This window comes from Nymphalis io, chromosome 16 (assembly GCF_905147045.1).
Source record: "Nymphalis io chromosome 16, ilAglIoxx1.1, whole genome shotgun sequence".
Taxonomy (NCBI): Eukaryota; Metazoa; Arthropoda; class Insecta; order Lepidoptera; family Nymphalidae; genus Nymphalis; species Nymphalis io.
In genome coordinates, this window is record NC_065903.1 from 2,485,176 (window position 1) to 2,511,342 (window position 26,167).

The window sequence follows — 26,167 nt, forward strand, 5'->3', positions numbered from 1 at the left end:
ATTTGGACGGTTTTTTTTTCATTTTTCATAGAATACAACGTTGATTTATATACATCTAACAACGTAAACAGATACAGATTACATAAAAGGTGCTTGTCTCGATTTTGGACGTATACGAATAAGGTTATAGATGAGATATATTTCAATATTTTTTTAAAAACTATGCAAATCCTTATAGGACTAAGCCACTCCGCAAGGTCTTATTACAACATGCTTTAAATTAATAATATATAATATACATCACCGTAAAATTGTAATAACTGTGCAGTAAAATAAAAATGTTTAAAAAATATTTTGCGGTCGGGGGACCCCCGTCAGGAATCAAGTTCTTTTTTCAACTCAAAACATGTAGATTGTATTGTAGATTTTTATTGATTATAATACAGTAATATAAATAATAATTTCTCCTTTATTCAAATTTATATATCTCTCTCTAATTTATATATTTTATGTTATTTTTTCAATGCAAAAATGTTAAGTAAGGATTTAAATTAAATAATTTCATTTAACATTTTACGAAAATAGTAATGTGTTCAAAATTAATGATAAAATAATTAATTATAAGTTTTAAATAAAAAAAAAATAACTTCACTAAGTTAACTTTATGTCAATTACACAAAACCGTCCTTTTATAATTCCAGTAATGCAACCGACTTTTTCCTGCCTTCCGATCGATTCAAAACGGCCTTCGTATTATTGGCAACTAACAGCTTCTATTAAAGAAAAATTGAATTACTGCTTATTATGTGTCAATATTTTATTGTATTTTACATAAGTCGAGATGATTTATTTTACACAAATTATATGAACAAACATTATTTTAACATAGTCTGTTTACCAGCTTTGTACATAATTCAAATGGAATTAAGTTTTATTTATTGCATAAAATAATTAAATTTGGTTTAGAATCATGATAATAATTCTAACGGATTTTATTTTGCATATTGTCAAAGTAAATTTAATACTTTAACGATAAATTAAACATCAAAAATGTATTTAAAAGTTTCAAGCAATCAAAATAGTCTTCTACAAATTAAATCTTAAAAGTTTGATAAATAACGGTCTAATATTTTCCAATTACTATTGAAGTATAAATTTCGTGTTTTAGACATTATAAAATAAAATTATTTAAGCGATGACTTAAAACAAAAAAATAAATATATGACAATTTTTATGATACAGATAGATGGCGATATATGCCCTTAATTATAATCATTTAAACGACAAATTAAATTATATAAAGATTAATATTTGGCCACCAATCAATATATAAGCTAACGGTCTTCGAAAATATATATATAAGGTGCAATTTTTATTGGTTTTGTTACAATGCCAAAGATCTTAGCGGTAGGGATTTTTGCGGTTATATGCGTAGGTACCATCCAAACAGTAACATTTAGTATTTTTGTATTCCGGTTTATAGGATAAGTTTAAGTAGAGTTACAAGGGACATGATATCTTAGTTCCCAAGGTTTGTGGCGCATTGACGAAGTAAGGAGCAGTTAATATTTCTTACAGCGCCAATGTCTATGGGCGGTGGTGACCACTTACCATCAGGTGTCATTTGCCCGTCAGCCTACCTATTTTATAAAAAAAAAACGCTCTGGTATTTTATGAATTCGTGACAACATCCCATAACCTTATTGATTCCATATGAACGGACACAAAAGTTTGTGGAGAAAGAAATAAAGTAGAGACGTTAAGTACTCGTAGTTTTCTTTTTAATTTATAGTTGTCACTAAAATAAATCTACTACACCTTCATCGAACATCGATAATTTCCTATTTAAAACTTTCACTTTAACGAGAAATCACATCAGATTCAGAAAAGTGGGTTAAATGAAAAGTGATCCGAGCATAGTGAAGTCATGACGGCGCCAGCCGTATCAAATTGTAAATAATTTCACCCTACTCCACCGATAATCACAATAGATGCCTAAATTGATTTACATAATAACATTTCAAGCGAAACAGATGTCTATGACGACACAATAAAGTTTATTTTTAAGTGTATATCCTTATTTTCAAAAGCTTAACAATAATTTCGACAAATTTATGTAATTTTCGAATTGATAAAACTTGCACGCAGATATTAACCCATATTATTACTAAAAGCTTAACGATCCATGAAATCATTGACGAAATATGCGGATGACAGTAGATCGAAATTCGGGCATACATCACTGATTTTTTACCAAAGATTAATTAATTTCGTGGGATATTTTGTAAAACAAAAAAAAACCTAGTGATAAAACCATCATGTTAAGGGACTTTCAGTTCAGTTATTGTATTTATAATGTGAATTATGATTAATTTAATGATTTATTAGTGAGCCCATGTAACTCCATCCACAAGTCACGTATCATATTCGTTTCAAAGGTCGGTGCCACAGTAAAGATGCAAAGGATATTTACATTTTTTTGTCAATACTATTGTCTACGGACGGTGCTGACCATTTACTATCAAGTGGTACGTTTGCTAAAAGCTAGTCTAGACCAATGAGTTATATTTTTCTCTTTGTACTCCGCACATCTTAGATTAAGAATCACGCACGTATCGAAACGTATTTTTATGGTGCAGCTTGGTAGACAGACGGGAGGCATTTTATATTCAGTGCACGTTTTTTAAAGTCGTTGCAACCGTTGTTGCTTAAGGGTATAAATTCCGCAAATATTCTCTTACAATTATTTTGCATTACCATTACTGAAGCAGTTCTTTATCGTCACTAGACAGTGAAAAAAAGGAATCAGAAGGTTCTTTTATGAGATAAGAGTTTAAATTTTAGATATCATAGTAATAGTAAAAGATCTCAAGATCGGTAAAAAACTTAAAATAATTTATACTTGCATATCCTTTCATCATTACTCTTTATTGTTTTTTTTTATTATTTACGTAATCTACCGTTACTAGAAATGAATACAGTTTTCAAAACGTTGAAAGCATTGTATGGAGTTTAAATATAATTGTACTTAAAACTTTTGATAAAACGCTCAATCATACTATAATCCACTTTGATGCTCTTAAAGAGTATGTAAAACATTTTCTTAACCGATTGCGTCACAAACGCGTAATTTTATATGCGTTTTAAGATTTCCTAAAAGACGAGATCCAATGGTAACTCTTTTCGTGTACTATAAAGTATATTCTATTCTATTCTATTCCAATGGCTATAACACTTGTATCTCAACCGAAGGTATTCAATGGAACAATAACGAGTGTTCGTGTGCTTAATTTGTATTTATAATTCATTCAATTAATCTGTTTTGTGTGATAAAGATATGTGTTACAAGTACATTTTAATTTAATTTTTTAAATAATTTTATCTTGTTTTAACATTTACAGTATGAGTTTTACTTTTTACTGTATAAGTAAAACTCGTAGACGTAGACTGAAACGTCGATTAGCTGAGGCTACGACCTTTTCACCCAATTGTCAAAATCATATTGTTTAACTTTTTTTATGGTTTGTACATTAATTATGTCTGTTTGGTGAATAAAGTTCCTTATTATTATTATCTATCGACGGTTGAAAATCTGCCTTATGTATCCACAAATCCGTTAAAGCAGCGTGTTGGAATAAGCTCTAAACCTTCACCTTATAATTATAATTAGTGCTCACCTTATAAATTAGTGCTCTGTGGTTAAGTAAACGTCGTTAAAATAATACACGATTAACATATTATAATTAAGTGTAATCTATGTATTATGCCGACCCGTGGAGTACCGGCTTAGAATAGTACTCTCCCAATCTCATCCCGTGGGTGTCGTAAGAGGCGACTGAGGGACGGGGAAAAGGGGGGATGGGCAGCAGCGTCCCCCTCCATAACATCTCACCCGCCTACTGCGCTCGCCAACACGCCTGCCCAGCGCGGCGAGTATGGGCAAACCCTCCTAAATGGCAGATGCGCCCAAAAAAAACCCCCAGTTACCGGCAAGCCCGCTAGGCCCGACCAAGGTAGCGGTCGCGGTATCGGCAGGGCAGGGGGTGCTAAGAATCACCGGTTCACGGCAGGCTACCATATAAGACGACTTCACATGGCAACGTACAATGGACGCTCGATGAGGCTGGACCATCACCTCGCCGAATTAGAAGTAGAGTTAAGTCATATAAACTGGCATATACTGGGGTTATCTGAAATCCGAAGACAGGGGGGAGGACACGATAACCCTAGAGTCCGGTAACTTACTCTACTTCCGCGAAGGTGATAACCTCTCCCAGGGTGGTGTCAGTTTTCTAGTCAAAAAGGATCTCATTAGCAGCATTGTGGAAATCAGTAGTGTGTCGAACCGGGTAGCGTACCTTGTCCTAAAACTTTCCGACAGGTACTAGGGAGTACTAGGGAGAAGGTCGTACAGTAATATGCGCCAACTTCGACATACTCTGATGATGTGCTCGAAGCGATGTACGAGGACATCGCAAAGGCCCTCAAAGACACCTCGAAGGCCCACTACAATGTTGTTATGGGAGACTTTAATGCTAAAGTGGGAGTACAAGATAGCGGTGAATCGAAAGTCGGACCTTACGGCTTGGGCTGCAGAAATCACAGGGGGCAAATGCTGGTAAGCTTTCGCGAAGCGCAGGGGCTCTTTTTGATGAATTTTTTCTTTCAAAAGAAGCCTCAGAGGAGGTGGACCTGGCGAAGCCCCGATAACGTGACAAGGAACGAGATAGACTTTATCGAACGAGATGTTACAGTGATCAACAGGTTTAATACCGGAAGTGATCACCGCTTGGTTCGAGGCACTCTAAATATCGACTTCAAAGCCGAAAGATCGAGAATGATGAAGTCTACTCTCCGACCTACCATGCTACAAGCTGCTCAAGGCTCCGAAAAGTTCCAAATGGAACTTCAAAATCAATTCACCGCGTTGGAAACCGTAAGCAGCATTGATGAAAAAACTGACACGCTGGTCAAAATGCTGTAAAACACATCCCGCAAGTGTTTTCCGCCACAGAGAAGAGACAACGCACCAAAACTCCCTGCTGAGACATTCGAGCTCATGAGAAAACGACGAGAACTACCATCGTTTTAGTCAGATAAGGCCTTAAATCGAACAATAAAAACGCTGACGCGACGCGATCTCCGACGCTCCACTACCTGTGCCATTAAGGTTGCGATTGAGCAAAATCGGGGATCGTAAGACGAAGGCGATCCAACTGCGCAGAGGGGTGAGACAGGGGGATGTAATATCCCCAAAACTGTTCACCAACGCGTTGAAAGACGTTTTCAAGACGCTGGATTGGACTGAGTATGGAGTCAATGTAAACGGCCGGTACATCTCACACCTTCGATTTGCCGACGATATCGTCATCATAGCAGAGTCGCTGGAACAACTCACCGAAATGCTGCGTAGCCTAGGCGAGTCTTCCCGGTGTGTCGGTCTCGGTATAAACTTGGACAAGACCAAGGTCATGTTCAATAGGCATGTCGTGCCGGGACCGATATACGTCGAGGGGAAACCTCTCGAAGTTGTTAGTGAATATACCTACCTAGGACAGATAATACAAGTCGGTAGGAACAACTTCGAGAAGGAAGCCGATCGAAGAATTCGCTTGGGATGGGCAGCATTTGGCAACCTTCGTCAAGTCCTCCAGTCGTCTATACCGCAATGTTTGAAGACGAAAGTCTTCAACCAATGCGTCTTACCTGCCATGACATACGGTGCCGAAACGTGGACACTAACTGCGGGACTAGTCCACAAATTCAAAGTCGCTCAGCGTGCTATGGAGCGAGCTATGCTCGGAGTATCTTTGAAGGATAAGATCAGAAATGAGATTATCCGGAAAAGAACCGGAGTCACCGACATAGCTTGCAAAATTAGCAGGCTGAAGTGGCAGTGGGCCGGTCACGTATGTCGTAGGACCGATGGCCGTTGGAGCAGACGAGTCCTAGAGTGGAGACCGCGAATCGGCAAGCGCAGCGTAGGGCGCCCTCCAGCCAGGTGGACCGACGACTTTAAGAAGGTGGCGGGCACCAAATGGATGCGGAAGGCGGAGGACAGGGAGCTTTGGCGCACCTTGGGATAGGCCTATGTTCAGCAGTGGACAACGATTGGCTGTTGATTGATGGATTGATTGATTGATTGATTGAATGTATTATGTATGGTCTAAATATATATTCAATATATTCTTAAAGTTGGATAAGAATATCTGGTTTGGGGTACAGCCGAGATGGCCTAGTAGTTACGCGTGAATATTAACCGATGATCGTGTTTTCAAACCCGGGCAAGCACCACTGAATTTTCATTTGCTTAATTTGTGTTTATAGTTCATATCGTGTTTGACGGTGAAGAAAAATATCGCGAGGAAACCTGCATGTGTCTAATTTCATTGAAATTATGCCAGATGTTTATTCTACCAACCCGCATTGGAGTAGCGTGGTGGAATAAGCTCCAAACTTTCTCCTCAAAAGGGAGAGGAGGCCTTAGCCCAGCACATGTTGGGACATTAACAGGCTGTTACTTTACTGTACAATGTCCAATATAAATAATTTGTATGAAGGCATGAGTGAATAAAACACTGTTATATAATATAAATATTATGAAAAAAATATCGAAATATTTCGCACTGAAATTGTACATACTAATTCGATTCCAAAATTCCATTCTAAATTCAAAAATTAATTATACATAAACGTTAATATGAATTTTATTAATATGGTAGAAAACCTGAAAACATAATGATGTCCTCCTGATCGATTTCGGCAAGGGCGATTATTAAGAGAGATTCACCAACTGCGCACGTTCTATAAAAGTGCACAAGAACGCAACTACTACTTTTGCGCAACTACAGGTGCACTCCCTATTCGCAATCTAACACGAACGAAAATACTTCAGGCGTAAGACCAATGGCTTTACGTGCTTTCTAAGACACGGGTGTACACACTTCCAACTTCCAGACTCCGGGCTGCTACTGAGAATCCCAACGAACGGAAAATCCCAATAATTTTTTGTCGGCCCTGCCCGGAGTTTGAAATTAAGACCTCGGGATCTGCGGCCTTATATCTAGCCACTAGATGAACGAGGCAATGAGATAGATTAGACTTTATAACATCACACAATGCACGGGAGAAACCGTACCGTAGTTTTTAAATAAACGGTAAAAGTGATAAAGAAGTCAGTTCAGATCAGAACCTTTCTATGTTAAAAACTATGAGCTGTATTACTTACTTAGTAGCTTAAAACGTTTCTCTTTTCTCAAAATATTTTCTCGGTAATATTTAAGTAATTTATAGCATAAAAATTATACTTCAGTCGTAAATATATTACTGTAATGTTCTGCAGTTTTTTTTAATATATATATTTATTACCCGATTGCTTTTTTTTTGATGAAAAAATAATAATATTGTATTGGCATTGTAATATTATTCTACAAATTTAAAAAAAAAATTGGTGCTTGCTACGATTTTATATGCACCTTCGGTTAAAATGTCTAACTGCTTTACCATTCGCGTTCTATGAAAACAATTATATAAATATTATTTTGTTATATATTCATAAATTTTAACTTAAATATTTAAATTATAATATGAATGTTACAAATAGATTAAAACTATAATTAGTTCAACAAAGAGGTAACAAAACTTCACATTGGCGATTTGTAGACGTTTTTCTCTTTAATGTATTGAGAATATAATTGAGGTGAATAGTATGTTTAATTATATAAATAACAATGTCTTTATTTACTCTCACAAAGGAGTACAGTGGGGATAAGCTCTAAGCTTCCCTCCAGTTCCTCAAAATCAGAAGAGGCTCCTTTTGTTTTAAATAAATTAAATAAATATTGTAGTTTGTCAGTAACTATCAGGAAATTAGTACATTTTATAAACTAAATTAAATGACAGCAGCAAGAATATGTAATTAATTTAAAAGAATCAGTTAAACGAAATGAACGAGGTTGTAAAGCGTAACATATTTCCGCCAGTTAACTTGCATGTGTGGGTTAACGTAACAGCATCGTTTCGAGAAACGGGCCTTGAATAACGGTGACGCTCATTTTGAATTAATTTAATTATTTTTGAAAATAGAATCGTAATTATAAATTAATATTTTACAATCTTAGAATATTAAATGAGCACTTTTATATATATACGTATATACGTACATTATCTACTTTGTATATCGCGAAAACTGCTCTAGCGACTTGCCGCAAATTCCCTATTTAAATAAGGTTTTGCCTTATAAGTACATCTATATAAGTACCTTTCTTAAAGAAACGCAATGTTCTACATAATATTGTGAAATGACTTACCAAGAGTGCTAACTTATAAAAAAATATTTCTTAAAAAAAAAGTGTGTTACAAACGACAGCTCACCTTTATAAAATATGTCTTCCAGCCGACCTAAGGTACGATTAAATTGAGCTTGTAATTATAGTATAAAGAGTAATAAATTACAATATATTAAATTTATACATTACTTCCATATGTTTTAATTAGGCTTAGAGAATGGAAATAGTTACGTCATTATTTAGCTTGGTAACATTACTAGAAGAAATGAAAGTTGAACTGTATTCTATTTTATTTAATTACTTTGTACTGTACTGTACTGTACTTTGTTCTATGTAGTGTGTATGTTGTTATTTTCAAGTTCCTAGCAATTATGTTAAAGCCAAGTGTCGGAAGCAAATTCCGTTTCTCTCCATTCTGGCTCTTATGTTTGTAATGTTATTTTTCCCATTTCTATGTAGTAAGGCAATACTGATATAAAATTTGAACAACTCAATAGCTTATTATTATATAAACATGCTTAAATTTTTATATTCTTTTTTAAATTTTTAAATTCCTTTTTTTTTTATTGTCGTTCTGTATAGTTTATGGTAAAAACTTCAGTCGTTGACTTATTTAAAATGCGTTTATTTAATGTGATTAAAAAAATAAATAAACAAAAGCATAAGTCGACTTATGGAAGAAAAAAAAAAAATGTTTTAATGCACTTTTAAAACTGCTTACAATTAATTAGATGCCTGAACCGACCTGAACTTCTTCAATATCAGCATATTTAGCTATATCAAAAAAATTGCATATTTTTTTATATGCAATTTATTATATATATAATATATTTTTAGCAAAAATAATGTGAGCCTTCCATCTATTACATCAATTGGTTCAGTAGTTATGAAAAAAAAACAAAAATCCAAAGTGAGTATAAATATTATTTGCTTAAAGTATACTATTTGAATGATATAAAACATTTTTAATTTTACCCTTATAAAGCAAATTAAATAGAACAGCCACTAGGTATCATTGAGCTTCGAGCCAAAGCCTTTGAAAAAAAAAATATGTTGAAAACTAATAACAGCACGTGAATTTTGAAGTTTTAAAACGACTTAAGAATTATATAAAATTAATCGTGAGAGGTTCTTCTGTTTCGATAACTCACTTAATGAATTTCTTTTATAAGTTCTCACAGTATAACGTCGATAGAAATTAACAATTTACTTACTGAAACAATTGAAATACTTCGCTTGAGATTTAGAACTATTCAAGGTAAAGATCCGACTGATATCTGTTGAATTTAATATTGAACAGATTATGAATTTCGATTTTATATAATATTAATATAACGTATGGTAATAGTTTATTCTGTTTTGGAAAATATTGACCTAGGACTATATGATCTAAGGTTTATAAATATTATGCAAAACTTATAAAACATACTATTTTTCATTTTAGCAACGTTAATTTCCGAGTTATATATTTAATTCATAAGTTTCTTATATTTGAAGTTAACCTTTGAAAGCGATGAGTTCATTATAAGGTTTTTAACGCCACTTTTTAAACGTTTGTATGGAAAGTTTGCGACGAAACCATCCAATAATATCATCGTCAGATATTTTAGAGCTAAACAGCATTACTTATTATTGTTACGTTCCGGCTTGAAAGGTGAGTGAGCCAATGTCTTTGAGCGGTGGTGACCACTTCACATCAGGTGGCCAAAGAAAATTGTAAAAAAAACATATAGAAGATATGGAAACAAGTTACTTTGTTTTACTTTGCTACGTTCATTTGGGAGTTATATAATAAATAGAAACAGAGTTTACTTGATAAAATAAATATTTACGAATTTGAATATAACGAAATGTCGTATTGTATCCTACGAGCCACACACACACACAAATGTGGAGTTTTTCGGCGGAGAGGGGACATGAATGTACAAGAGCGTCATGCTATGCATTGACGACTACAGCGCCTTACCCATAAGAAGCGCCAATATATCTTTAATCATAAATCAATATACAGTTGATTGTTTTTATCTATCTAATATTGTAATATGCTTTACTAAGCTTGCTATGCTAAGCTTTAAGCTTGATAACTTATTCTAGATAATTATTACGTATGAAGACATTATACTAACTTTAAGAACGTTAAAGCTAATAAATAACTTCAACATCTTTGTTGATAATCATAATATTAACTTACAATTTTCGAGCTAAACTATTAAACAACCCTTTTCGTGAAACACGAGGTATAAATGATGTATTTTTATTTGTCTTGCTATAATAAGATGTTTTATACAAGCTTTGTTGTTCCAGCGTTTGAGTAACAGTCAAACTTATTCATTCTCGAATTATTACTAGTCTATACTATTTTAAAACTAAATTTTTATTTTGTAAATAGAACACTGGTTCGGCTTAGTTTTTTCGTTGAACTTTTGATTCATTTTTGAGTGATATTACTAGTGTATACTATTTTAAAACTAAATTGTCATTTTGTAAAAAAAAACACTGGATCGGTTCTTGTGAAAGTTTTATTGCCTAATTAGACGGAAAAATATTGTAATTTTATTTAAAAAGAGAGCCTGATGGTTATATAAAACGTGGATTCCGTAATAAATTGAAATTTATGCTGGCGAGGACCCATACAAGGCTTCCTTTAAATAAGTCTGAATAAATTTGTTTGTTTATTTTACTGTTTTGTAATTCTGTTTAGACACAATCATAGCCAAACCTCGCAGTTCTAATAAATACTTTAATTCAAACTATGACTTTAGCTGTGCAACACTGTAGATATTTGTTTAGATATTCATCAAGCTGAAATTCTAATTGATTACCAACGTTAAAGAACTGGTATCGATATCTAACTTATTGTATGAGTTGCAATTAATATAGTCCAAAAATACCAAATCTGACTAAAAAAGGTATAATATTCCTTAGATTTGTTGGACTGTAATTCATGCCTTACGTTTTTTATCAGAGACTAAATACATCTAAAATGTCATCATCAATGAAACAATTTGATTTAAGAAATTCACTTGGAATTCTCAGAAATAGCTTTATCGTTTGAATAAATATTAACAAGCTATCCGGCATTATTAAACCCAAGATTTTTTCATATCCCGCCTATGCTATGTTACTATTCTATTCATTGGAAAACTAAAGACAAAACAATTTTGACATTGAATTAACATAATATCTTGAATGATAATATGGTACTAATTATTGGCTCGCGAATAAATAGCATTTTGAATGTCGGCGAAGTTGTTATCTGGAGTATTTAAGTGAAATAGTATAAATATTTAGTGCAGAGCTATTAGCATATCGCATATTGTACGTAAATCTAATGTTTGTTTATATTTACTATTTCTTCCATTGGAATAAGTTATACATTACCTCACCTCACCTTATCTCACGTTTAGTGAGCAATTACATCCGCCTACAGTATAAATGGTAGAAAACGTCCAAAATAATATTATCAGGTATTTATCTTAAACCATCAATACTGACAAATGTTGGAAGGTAATTTATATTTGTAGGATTATTTTACCACAGACTAAATAATTCGGTTAGATTGCCATCTTACTAGTTAATATTTTTCCCCAAATTTCACGGGTATATTGATATTAATAATTCGAAGCATCTAACAGAAATGATTCTGTCACGTATATTAAAAGTACTAATATACTTTAAATAATACAAACGAATAGAAAATAATGCCATTTATTCATTCACATGTTAACAGATTCATCTAATAATTAATTTGTTAACTTTAATAAGCCTTGTAAAGCGAATAAGCAAAATTACTCGAATTAATGTCATTTAAATATTAATGAAAATGATCTATTTACATTACAGTATTAGCTAATTAACATTGATTATCTGTACAATTAATTTATTTATAATTTATTGATGCAATATTTTTTCGTTTTGTGTTTCTTAATAAACCTGAATTTTAAACTTCGATTGCTTTTCGTACCAAGATTGAACACTTTTTTTCGTATGTATTTCACTTTATCCACAAAGTTTGTTCTCTTAAAAATTTGAAAAAAAAAAATTTAAATTATTTAGTTAAAAAAAAGTTGTTATATAATTTAAGAATTTCAAATAAAATTAATAAATTTGCAGTCAAGTTTAAAATTGGGCTCAACAGTTCATTCAAGAAACACAAACAATATTACTGAAATATTCTTATTTATAATTTAAACTTGAAATATCTTAATTTGTATATTTAAGTAATAGGCCTCTTGGATACCTACTTGCACACTAATTCAAGTTCTACTCTAAGAAACTTATTCTTATATCATTTATAATTCTACTTATTTACAAACGATATTTATAATCCATCAACACCTTAAACTAATTCAAGAAATAAGCGAAGCAATCACATTTCAACGTACAAATTGACACAATATATAATATGTTACCGGATAATTATAACGATCGTTAGTTTTTAATAAAATTGAAAAATTATGAATGTTGCAAATTTTTTTTAATATAACAATACAAATTTTAAATACAAATTTTGTTTAAATTATGAAAACACTAATCAAGGTTAGATTAGTGTGTTTCACCCGAAAGATTATATATAAATAAGCTATTGTTGTTTTTTGTTTTTATTGCAATCACTTCGTTCGAATTTTATCGACATTTTACAATTTGTCTCAATTAATTATAAACAAATGATACATAAAATTTTACGGTCACATATATAAATTGAATTATATTAACTATTAGCGCAGTCTATATAACGCTTACATATCACCTTATATGCTTTTACAAATATATTTAAGCAGGTAATTTCATATCATAATAAAAAGTTATGACAGTTAAAATTATTCAAATTACATTATTATACAATAATAATTATAATTGGGATTATACAATGTACAAATACTTATCATACATACATATTATAGAGATTATACAGAAAACTAACTTTATTATAAAACAATATTAGTATGTATTGTGTTGTTGTTTGGAGCTGATGATAGCGGTGTATCTGAAACAAAAATATATGTTAAAAATAATTTATAAGTTTTTTTTTATAAAATAGGAAGTTGGACGGGGAGATAGGCCAAGTTATGGTAAATGGTCACCATCATAGATATTAGTGCTGTTAGAAATATTAAACATTCCTTACGTGTGTTTTTTTTTTCGTCGTCGTCGTCGTGCGCAACCAACCTTGGGAACTATGATGTAATGTCCCTTGTGCCTGTAGTTTCGATGGCTTACTCAACCTTTGAACCGGAACACATCAATACTACGTATTGTCGCTTGGCAGTTGAATATGTAAAGACTTAACGATATAATCGCTTTTCTTTTAAGTCATTAATTGTAAGACTTTGTATTTACGGTCTCACGGACGGCGGTGATGGAAAATATCTTCAAGAGACTTCTATGTGTCGGAGAAACTGACACACGAGTAACCCGCATCGTATAGCATGGTGGAAAGAGCACTAACCATCTACAAGGGCAGAAAAGTCCTCAGCCCAACAGTAGAAAATTTACAGGCTATTTCTTCATTCAATTTATTAAAAAATATACTATATACAGTGTAAACAATACTTAATTAATGAAAGAAATATAATCCACATTCTTCGTTGGTCTGAGATATTTCTTTTCGGAACTGTTGCAAGTTATTTTCGTTAATTAATAAACAAGTCTATTAATTAACGAAAAAAGTATTGAATTTGAAAATGTTTTTTATTTTTTAAAATAAAGTTTAAAAATATATACGTTATATGATATAATATTCTATTTATTTCCTAGGTGGTGGGACTTTTTCCAAGCCCATCTGGTTAGGTTAGCGCCCTCTTATCATTCTACCGCTAAACAGCAATAGTATTGTTGTGTTTCGATTTTAAGGATGAGTGAGTCAGTGTAACTACACGTACAAGGGACAAAACATCTCCGTTCCCAAGGTTGGTGGCGCATTGGCGATGTAAAGAATAGTTAATGTTTCTTAGATCGCCAATGTGATAGGCGGCGGTGGTGGTGGTGGTGATGTAAGAACGGCAAATGACATATTTAATATTGAAGAAAGAAAACAAAAACATTTTCAGGCTGTTCTGGGAAGTTGTACTGTTAGAAACTGAAATAAACCATTGTGAACTAAAGTAACCAATAACCCTATGTAATTACCTCATTGAGAAAACCGAGCCTCGGGGCTTACGATAATCGTATCCAAATTTAATTTATACGAAAACTCGATAGTCAAGTTATAAGATTGTTAGTTCAACAATCAAGTAAATCAAATTTATGTAACTTTAAACTTAACGGTATGTTGTTTTAAACTAATAAAATTTGTAAATGGAGGATCAAACAGCCTAGTGTTAACAAGGATCAATCAATTGTAAAGTTATTGCTACACCTGCGAGTAATTTAGTATGGATTTATTTTAAATGTTATCGCTGTTATTACCGAAACTTTGGAAGTAAAATAAAAAATTATATCAATAGTTAAACGGAATAGTGTATTAATAATAATTATATTCTAAGCAAGAAATATTTTTATTTCATTAAATTTAAATTTTTTATTCTTTACTCCATCGATTGGAATAGGATATATAGCAAAGGTGAAGCTGTGGCTTAACATTATCACGTGTTTTACTCGTACAAATTTTCCTTGGTGTTAAATAATTTATAATAGTAATTATTATAAATAATTAATTAAGTAAGAACTCATATACAAAATTACAAAAAAAAACTAATATCTACTACTAATAAAATTTAATGGTCCAGCTGAAACTTTATAATAGCGGTTAATAATTATACAGTCGTCTGTTAGAAATCATGGTTAGGATTTTGTTGGAGCTGGCCCTTACCCTGCGAACCAAGGATGCACATCATTTTCACATTAATGCTTAAAAACAGTCTATATTCGCTTCAGCAAACATCCCTAAAGCACTCCAGAACCTAGACAAGCCCATCAGCAATCTAAAGGCGTTATTTACGTTTTTTAATTTCATTAAGTTATAACACGTTTATTAATAACTAGATGTCACCCACGGAAAGCCTATGTCCTTCATTAGGGTTCAAGCTTGCATTGTATCAAATATCATTAAAATCGTTTTCGTGGCTTAGCCGTTAAATGGTAACACACAGACAGAGTTTCTATCGCATTTGTTAACATCTGTTATCTCAATATTAGTATACATGATTCATTCAAATTTATTTCTGTCATCTTTCGTGTGGCATTGTAACTCATCGTAAAATAATAATCAATTAATTTATGTACAACTAAATAACATAATGAGTAACAATGTTATTTAATAAATAGCAATTCTTAAGTTACGTTGCCATTAGATCCGATTATGGTCTGATGTAATGATTATGTTTATATAATATTCATATTATATTGTTCATATATTTTGAGCTAAGCAAATATTTAATAAGTATATACAATGTAATTTCATAATTCAACTGATATATAATAAACATGAATTAATTTGTAAATTAAATCTTATTGCTAAGGGAATTGTGTACGCTCAATTTTTAATTACTAATTTTAATTAAAGATATACAAATGAAACAGAAACGACAAAAAATGTATATTATAATCAAAAAAGAAAAAGAATGGAATGAAATAAATTAATCTTTGAAACTAGAGTGCTTATTTCTTAAATCTAAGGTACTAATAATAATAATAATAAATAAATAAAGAGACATCATAAAAAAATCGTAAAAATGATACATAACAACAAGTAAGCTGTACATTGATGTGATTTCATAGCGGGAGTCCGTTGAGCTTTAGTCAGAGATCGCGACAAATATTGAATATTGCGATTAATATTGAATAAATAAAGCATACGTCTTGGTGGTATGGCTTTGTACAAGCCCGCCTGGGTAGGTACCACCCGCTCTTCTCATATTTAACCACCGAACACCAATACTTGGTATTGTTGTGTTCTGATTTGAAGGATGAGTGAGCCATTGTTACTACAGGCATAACATCTCAGTTTTCAAGGTCGGTGGCGCATTGGCGATGTAAGCCATCGTTAATATTTCTTACAGTGTCAATATCTATAGACACACATTTATTACTATCAGATAGCCTATTTGCCACTCTGCTTACCTTTTGTAAATAATTAAAAAATAAAGTTTATTTTCTAATATTTTATTTATATTATATAAAAATAGTCATGTTTTAATTACGCTTATTGGAGCGAACATATAATAGTATAATTAAACCATATTAAAACATAATAATAATAACAAACTAATTTCAATATTAGAACAAGTTACTTGGAATGTTATAAGCAAGTTGGTTATTTAACTATAAATGTTTTGAATACCAATAATTACATGTAAACTCAATCAAATTAATGCCAGTTTCCAATTTTAGTTCAATTGAAAATGTTTGTTTTGAAGATTAAACCCTAATTTACATAGGATTTGAACTTTGAAAGTAAAGTTACCAACTGTTTTGTTTCCCAGGACACATTTTTGTTTTTGGGTAAAATACAAAATGTTTACTCTTTAACAGTTTATTTTAAATATTCATCCTAGTCTTTTTATGTTCTTTGAGATTAGCATTTATTTGCATCAATTTAAAAGTCATAATGAGATAAAATTGATATACTTAAAGGAAATATAAAATATTTGTGTAAAAATGAATAGAAAAAAATACATTACGATACTAAGATCAAAGATTGAAAATTCTTAATAACTGAAAGCAATCGAATCGGCAAATGATAAATAAAAATCGATCCTTAAAATTTATTATTACGTATTCTATTTTTAAACATAGGAATTTTGATTTTAAAATCTCGTATCACATTACTAACGAACATGGCTTTGCCAATTCCGCACGTCTGTAGAAGCTTGTATAACACACACGTGGTTACACGTAGTTATATTGACGTATATAGGAATTGTAACTGTTCTACATAACGATTGAACGTGGATGGATTATGTGTAGCAGTAGTCGTTATAAGGTTTAGTTATGTTAAAAGCTATATATTAAGCTTATATATGGTATTTGACCTCTTTTAAAAATTATATAATTGATACTGGTTTCGATTTTGATTGGTTGTGATTAATGATACAACAAAACTTGTACATCGTAGTGTTACAATATATACTACGACCGTAACAGCTTGTGAATGTCCCACTGCTGGACTATTCTCTTTTTTTTTTTGAGGAGAAGGTTAGGAGCTTATTCCACCACGCTGCTCCAGTGCGGGTTGGTAGAATACACATGTGGCAGAATTTCAGTGAAATTAGACACATGTAGGTTTCCTCACGGTGTTTTCCTTCACCTTTACGGTGAACGAGATAATTTAATCACAAACTACGACGTCTTACATAAAAAAACAATGAAATATAAAATGATACGAATCTGACGTGTGAAATGTTGAAAATATACTTAGTAATTTTATTATTTATTATAGTTAAAATCACTAATTGAAATTATTTTAAGGATCGTATTCCTCGACGATTTTGTTAATTGTTCTAATCGAATAGTTCTACAATTATTTGTTCGCTCGAACCGTTCTATGATTAAATTTGTTTCAAAGATTAACTAACATTTGAGTTTGTTATGAAATTTAATAAAATTAATATTTATTAGATATTCATATTACAATATAATTTTTAATACCTTTAATATTCATTGATTATTCTATCGCCAAATAACAACTGTATTTTTTTGTTCTGGCTTAATAGGAGAGTGAGGCGTTGAAATTACATATTAATTCCAATGGTGTGAGAAATCGTTTATCAAAATCAAATAAATCATAGTTTAATTTTTACATTTTTTAATAAATTATTTTACAGGGTTCATTAAATGTATTTTCTGTGAGAAATCGACGAATAGGTACTAACTTAAGTTTCTTGTAATATTCTGATTCTTTCGGCAAAAAATTAACCAGTTGGAGCATTAAATCGGGATGATTTTGTATTATTACTTAATGGTATACAAAGGCTGTACAAAGGAATCATTTGGAATCAAAAACTAATATTGTCATCGTTTATTTGAATCAGCATTTTCTGTACGCTGCATTTTTGCGGTACGCGAATTCATAGTTGATGTAATTGCATTGCACAGAGTAATGGAAAGGCTGAAATACTTAATTACAATATCGTGAAATAAAATACATTGATGTTAAAAAATGTTCAGTGCAGGCACGAAAAATTACGTTTTTTTTTTTAAAACGAGAATTATAAAAGCGCTTAAAGGTTAAAACGCTTAGATCGTTAGTTGAACGTTAGCAAGAAGAAAACTGAGTCATTTAATATTTACTAAACATGGTTACTATCATCAAATGCAATATTTTATAAAATTTTATATTATTTTGTGATTATTATTTTCAAAATAAATAATCTTCCAATTAACTAAAATAATGATAATGTCTTTTAATACATATAAACAACAACTAACATAGTGCTTGCAAAAACGCAAATCTTTTATTTATGTAAAACTATCAATTATTAAATTATATAACATTGGTAATATTTTATATAACGCAATCCGCGATGAGGAATGAAATTATTTCAATAATTACTATAAATATTATAATTTTCTCGAACTTTATGATTAATTGGAAAAATGCCAATACTTACTTAATCTGATTTAATTACTTCGGTTCACTAATTTGCGATTCTTCGTCTATTAACTGCAAATTAATATTCTCATTCTTAGGTTGAAACGTTGCCGAAATATTTTTCTCTTCTAATAAGATGTTTTCAATTTCAACACCATTATCTTTTTTTCCACCGTCTAATATTCGTTGTTTTATTGATGGTCCTCTATTGAAAGAAGATGCTAATAAAGTTTCTTGTATTGTTTCATTACCATTGCATATTTTATCAGCTTTATGAGTAGGCATTCTTCCTGAGTGATAGCTGTTCCGTACACCTCCTGTCGATTCAAAAAAAGGTAGTACTTGCTTAAACTCCTTTCTAAAATTCTCGTTTAACCATGCGTACAGGAACGGATTATAACATGTCGATGCCATTGCCATAGAATGTGCGAGAAAAAAGGAGACATAATAATAATTCCACTCAGTCATCTGAGCGTAGAAGTCATTAAATATATTTATTAAATTCAATGGCAACCAAGATATGCCAAATATAGCGACCATGGATATGAGCATCCTGTTCGTTCTTCTTTTCCTATCTCTGTCTGCTTCTTCCCTTCTTGTGTTTTTAGCACCTGGCTTCGACCGAGCGCGGTCGTTCAATCTTAAACTAACGCACGTATAACATATCGCTATAACTAAAAATGGTATAAGGAATTGTAACACAGTTGTGAAGACTCCAAAGATTTTTCTTGACTTATCAGATGGCCAACTCTCTTCACAATATGTTTTGTTTTTTGTTATCTGAATCCCCATAAAAAGCCCATAAGGACATGTGACCACTAAAGAGAATACCCAAATAAATATTATGATGAATATGCAAGTGTTAAGCTTCATTCTTGGATGAAAGGGATAAATTATGACAAAAAATCTGTCTATAGCTATTGATGTCAGAGTTAGAGTGGAAATATAGACACTAGTTCCTTGAGCATATGGCATTAGATGGCATAGTAGTCTTCCAAAAACCCATCTTCCAATAAAGGTGTACATAGGAGTCAACGGTACAGCAAAAACACAGAGAAGTATATCCGATAAAGCCAAGTTCGTAATGAAGAGATTCGTAACAGTTTGCATCGCTCGATTTCGGAAGACGACATAGCAGACCAGAACGTTTCCAAACACACCAAGAACGAATATTATGGAATAGAGAATGCAGAAAGCTACTTGGACAATTTTCACATCGATGATATCGGTTGTTAGGTTCGATTTAGGTTCGTCAATCACTTCAACTGATTCTCCTGTTAGCGTTTTTGTCAAGATCAGGACTCCCCCGACGAAAGATGTACCGTTCAGATTCATAGCAGCAGACGCATATTTGATCATTGAATTATCATCGAAGCTGCCATTGTAAGTGGACAGCATTTTAGTTGTAGAAGGGTCTTCTTAGTAGGGAAACGAGCCAATCCATCTGTAAAGAAAATAATATTATTATTCAAATGACAAGTTGATATTTCATTTGAACTTTTCTAAAACAGTTCTGAAATAAGTTTATTATAATGAAAAAATCGCTAAGAAAGACAATGGAAAAAATCTATTGGTGTGGTTGTACCGTAATGCTTTATTTTAATGTGTTCGTGTTTTGAGGTTGCGTGAGCGAGTGTTTTTAGAGACTCATGAATAGCACATCATATCACCTTACATCCTTAAAGATTATCAATTGTGATTTATACTTAAAGTATCCATTTGTATGAGCGAAGGTAACCAGATTTCATCTGCCCATTTGCTTGCCTTCCTTAATAAAATTATTTAAATACTAACTGATTGTAGGCAACTATTATTCAGTTTAAATTTACTTAAGAGAATAAAGTATATATTTTAATACACGTACATAGATTATTACTTATATTAATTACTTTATTAGTAGAAAATTATTTTATTTGTAGAAAAGAACATGATATTCATAAATAAATTATATATATTTCGGAATATGAAATTAGAACGTCTAGTACCTTAACGTTTAGTAAATATTATTCTTAAGATTCGTAAAATATATTTTTATTGGATTACACATTCTTTTTACTACTCTATTTAATTATGTTTTAAATAATAAACCATAATGGACATAATTGAATTGTGCGTAAGAATTACTACTATTAATTTGCGCCGACATTTACTTCCCTTTTACGACCCGAAATGTTTTCTTGGTGCTATTAAGACTTTAATGTTTTTGTTTCATTTAACAAAAGCTCGAAGGGAGAACGCCCATGGCCAGTGCTGTTACATAATTAATGATGTCTTAGAAATTAAAATGCTAATTTCCTTTTTAGTTTTATGTTCTTATTATAAATATTAGCATTATAAATATTTGTTCAAAAACATCAATGGAAATAATTCTCATTTTTAGCAAGCAACAGCAATAGTTAGTGTTGTGTTCTACTAGTGACACTATAACATCTTTCTAAAGTCGGTCACACACACTACATGGACTGACATTACACTATACACAATATATCAATATACAAGTACTAATTGTTATAAGGTCTATAGGTGTTCACTCTCCCAAGAATAACTCCACTCTCCCAAGAATACAAACGATTACTATTTGTACCTAAAGGAACGTGGGCAGGTCGCATTTAAACTAATTATTCGGTTAAGATTTTCCTATGGTTCTATTTTGCTTACGATACATAAGCCTGCAGGTGTGCCCTTTGTTACGTCTAATGTGTATATAATTGCATCTGCTTGATCTCACTGGAGTACAACAATGCGAATAATGTACCTTTGTGTTACAATATCCACTGAACGCCCACGGCACGGCAAACACTAGCATCTGTAGACATGTCATACTACGTAGGCGCTTGTTTCACAATAGAAGTTTTGCTTAAATTCGGAAAACGCCATAATATGAATACCATATCAAAACAGTGTGACGCTGCCTGGTAATACGCACGCAGGCAGGCACATTTAATACATAAAGATACACCAAATGCACGCGCAATATCTGTGGAGATACAAATAAATTCAATAAAAAAACACTAAAAAATAAATAAAAATACAACAATGTATAACATAAGTATGTATATGACTGTGGTTGTGTGTGTGATTAAAAACCAATCATATATTATCCTGTTCCACGAGACAATCGACTTCTATGCCAAATTTAATAGAATTCATTCAGAGGTTCGACCTTGCTATATTAATAAACTAGTTTCCGCAAAAGGGTTTAACCACGTGTTAGGAGGAGAGACAGTTGCTAAGTACTCACTGTCTTCTGTATCCCTGGCAACGTGTGTGCAAAATTTCTAAATATTTATATAAACTGTTCAACTGTCGCATTAGTTATATTAGTAAGATTAAGTGAATAAAAACGCAAACTCGAACCAATGTACAATATTTGGTTTTTGAAATAATATAAGAATTGGATTCCCTATAACAAATTTCTTGCATGGTACGATTTACATTAAGAATTTACGACATACGAGCTATCTGTGTTAATATGTGTCGGACTTAATGGGGCCGTTGCCATGACAACCACAGACGATTGTGTCCTTGCCTAATGTGACAAATTTATTTTCACCAATCCTTCAAACAAATGTAACTCTTATTACCAAGACGTAAGAAAATTTAAGGTTTGTCTTGTTTGTAGATTTACGCGAATAAAATGTTAAACGCACTTGTTGATTCAGATATAACGAATTACTAATTATCTAATTACTCTTATTTTTCTTTATTTTCCTGGAGATATCTATCATATTAAGGTTGATCACGAATGACACATAAATTAAATGAAAAATACTATAATGATGTAAATGAAATTATTTCAATTTTTGTCTACTGGTCATTTGTATTTGTTTAACCGCCTTAGATCCCCAGGTTCTGGGTTTTAACATTAGGTCGGGCTGATAAAAAATTGTGCTCTTCAAAATGTGTTTTATAATGTGATTTTAATTTATTATATTTCTGTATTTTTGTCCCACCAAAAAGCGCCTCAACTTCCTTTTTGCAACTCTCTCAAGTGAAACATAACGTCATAATGTCATTAACGAATTAATTTTAAATTCAATAACTATTTTTTGTAATAATAGCAACCCCGACTTTAAGGAATTTACTATTATTTTAGCAATTTACCATTAAACAAAGTTTATGATGGGAAGCTTCGAACCTGGGACTTGCTGCGGGTCGTAAGCCGTAGCCCTATTGTTAGGTAACGTTAGGTAAGTAACTTAAATAAAATTAACTATTTCGATTGAGTTCACTTATATTATTTTTTTAAACTTATTAATAATAAAATGGTAGCCGCACTATACAGCTCACGCTCAATCGTTTGGTGTGGTTTGGCTCAAAAATTCGGGATAGGTCCTACCTCCAGAAAAAGTACTGAATTCGAACGCCCAACGCATCACATTTTGTAGCATTTGATAGGCCCGGTATGAACGTAATTTCCTTATGTGACTTGATTTTGGGCCATTGCCGTTTCACTCTATCGTAAGCCGTGTAAAAGAACTCCGTTCCAAAAAATATTGGGGCTATCTATCAAAAATTCTCTGTAGCAGCCCGGAGTAGCGCTTTGAGTCTACACTCATCATCGCACTGCGAAACTATGGAATGCTTTGCCCGAGTCCGTATTTCCTGATAGGTACAATGTTGGTGTCTTCAAATTCAGAGTAAACAGGTTTCTTATAGGCAAGCGTGCTACATCTTAGACCGTGTCGATGCTTAACATCAGGCAAGTCAACGGTCAAACGCTGGCCTATTAATTGTAAAAAAAAAGTCTGAAAGTTGGACGTGTATAAACTCTCACTCCCATGTCTAGTAAAGCATTTAAAGTACGCCTAAACTTTATCGGGTCTTGTCGAAATGCTGTCCCATTGGATTATGAAAGTGAGGGAATAGTATCTGTGTTTGTGCACACACTTGTGCACTATAATATGTCCTGCTATAGTGTTCCACAAGTTTCGGTCAGAAGGACATCATCATTTGTTCGGTAAAGGTCTTTTTTATACCTCTTGAATAGGTTATTTAATTTATAGGATATATACTTTACATAATGAAGAATAGGTATTGAGGTATAGAAGAAAAAGAGGAAAAGAGGTATATGCGATAAGATTTTAACTTGTAGGTGTTTGTAATTCTTCAGAAAGTTACTTACTTACACGAAATCAAAGAAATTGTTGTTGAAAATTGTAAGGCAATTCAATGAACTTCGACTCTTGGCAATTATTATACGAATCCAAGAATGTGTAAAATTTTGGTTATATTTGTGTCAGTAATTTCAATAATATATTGTCCTGAATATTAAACAAAATAATTATCCAGCTCTCACTGACACGACACGGTACAATAATCAAAACCAAAATAAATAAAACCAAAAAATCGAACGCTACAAATAAAAATACTAGATTAATATCCGTTGACCCATTAACGGTAATTATGTTGCTAAATAATGTGCAATAAAAATCACTTTAAGCTACATTTCGCCAGATGTAAGCCGGCCTTAATTCGTAAGTTTTGAAAAGTAATTCTCATAAGGCTACATTCACAAAGCGGTTAGTTTTACACAATAATTTTATAATTTTTTATTCGCCAGAGCTAGTTTTTTACACACGATGATGTTGTGACTAGTAAACATATTATCTGATGCGTTTTACTCTAAAAACGGTCATATCATCAATCAACGGTCAATCCCGATCCGAAAAATCAGTTAACATCAATCTAGTAAATACGGACAATCTGTGTGAAAATGCACATTATTGCAACTTGAGAATGAAATAAAAGTTATATTCCTACAAAATTTGCAAGCAACGGACAAGAAATTAAAAAGAAAACAGTTAGATTTAAGTTAGAAATGTATTCGTAGGTAGAAAAGTTTACAAGTTGTATGTTACTGAATGTAATATTGTATGTTTGCGTAGTCCTTATGTCTGTTTTTACTAACACGTTGATGTTGGTAGAAGGATGAAATACGAGGGAATATTTTATTTTTCTAACCCTGATTCGAAAGCTTATTGGTTTCCACGAACGCGTCATTACACGACCTTCGTAACTGGTATATTATATCATGTGTTACCTAATCTCTATTCTAGTTATACTAACATTCATAAGGATTTATGCAAATTAATAAGTGAATTAGATTAATATGCAATTTGCAGAATTTTGAAAAAAATCATAGTTTAACCCTATTAATAGACTCTTTTCTTTGAAACCTCATTTCACAAGGCACTAATGCGGGTGAATATAACTGAAACTTTAACATAGTTTATCCTAAACTGTGTCAGATAAATTCTGTAAATAAATAGTTCTGGTGAAATATAGTAATATATAAATGTACATTTTGTATGTATATATTTGTTTTAATTCAAGCAGTAATTTATGATAAGAGAAATTGGCTCGGCCGCCTTTTAATTGAACTGTTATATCCATTTTAACAACGCAGTTAAAGCTTAGTAAGCATTTATTTAATACACAGTATTTTGTACACGTTACAAGAAAATTACGTCAGAACGCTGGTCTTTTAGACGTTCTCGGACATTCTATGAGAGTAAAGCGCCAAACAGCAATACTTAGTATTTTTGTGTTTTTGTTTGAAGGGTGAGCAAGCACGAGGTACATACCATACTTCTTGAGTTGGTGGCACATTGGCGGTGTAAGGAAAGGTTAATAATTCTTACAGCGCCCATGTCTACTGCTCGTTACAACTTAACTATTTTATAAAAAAATGATATTAGTTACAACTGGTGGTAGGGCTTTGTGCAAGCTCGTCTGGGTAGGTACCACCCACTCATCAGATATTCTACCGCAAAACAGCAATACTTGATATTGTTGTGTTCCGGTTTGAAGGGTGAGTGAGCCAGTGTAATTACAGGCACAAGGGACATAAAATCTTAGTTCCCAAGGTTATTGGCGCATTGGCTATAAGCGATGGTTGACATTTCTTACAATGCCAATGTCTACGGGCGTTTGGTGACCACTTACCATCAGGTGGCCCAAATGCTCGTCCACCTTCCTATTCTATAAAAAAAAAACTAACTTAATAAGTATTATATTCGAGATATTTCTCAACAAGTGAAAAAAAATATCAAAACAAACCATAGTATCAGAAAAAAATACCACCATTAATATTATCACGGTAGTATCACGATATCGGCTTACATGATAATTCAATAAAATAATTCAATGTTACCCTTCGGTAATGGAGTTTAACAAAAATGAACTTATCACGAATATAATAATTGTAGCAATTCTCTCGCTAGCAAATTTTCTATGGAATACTTTAGACGCCCGCGTTATTCTATATAAATTTTATTTAAAAATGGCTGCAAATTTAATCTTATAAATTAAAGTTATACATAAATTAATATCTATATTTTTCGAAACTTATCCAGAAAGAACTATAATAATTATAATATTCATTATTTTTGGTATCTTATCTACA

General features: G+C 32.0%; 1 protein-coding gene across 1 annotated transcript; it reads right to left on the reverse strand.

Moving 5' to 3' along the window:
• Positions 1-18,792: 18,792 nt before the first annotated feature.
• On the reverse strand, positions 18,793-20,157 carry LOC126774514 (prolactin-releasing peptide receptor-like). Its single transcript, XM_050496077.1, has one exon. The coding sequence runs from the start codon at positions 20,155-20,157 to the stop codon at positions 18,793-18,795; it is 1,365 nt and encodes a 454-aa protein (XP_050352034.1).
• Positions 20,158-26,167: the final 6,010 nt, after the last annotated feature.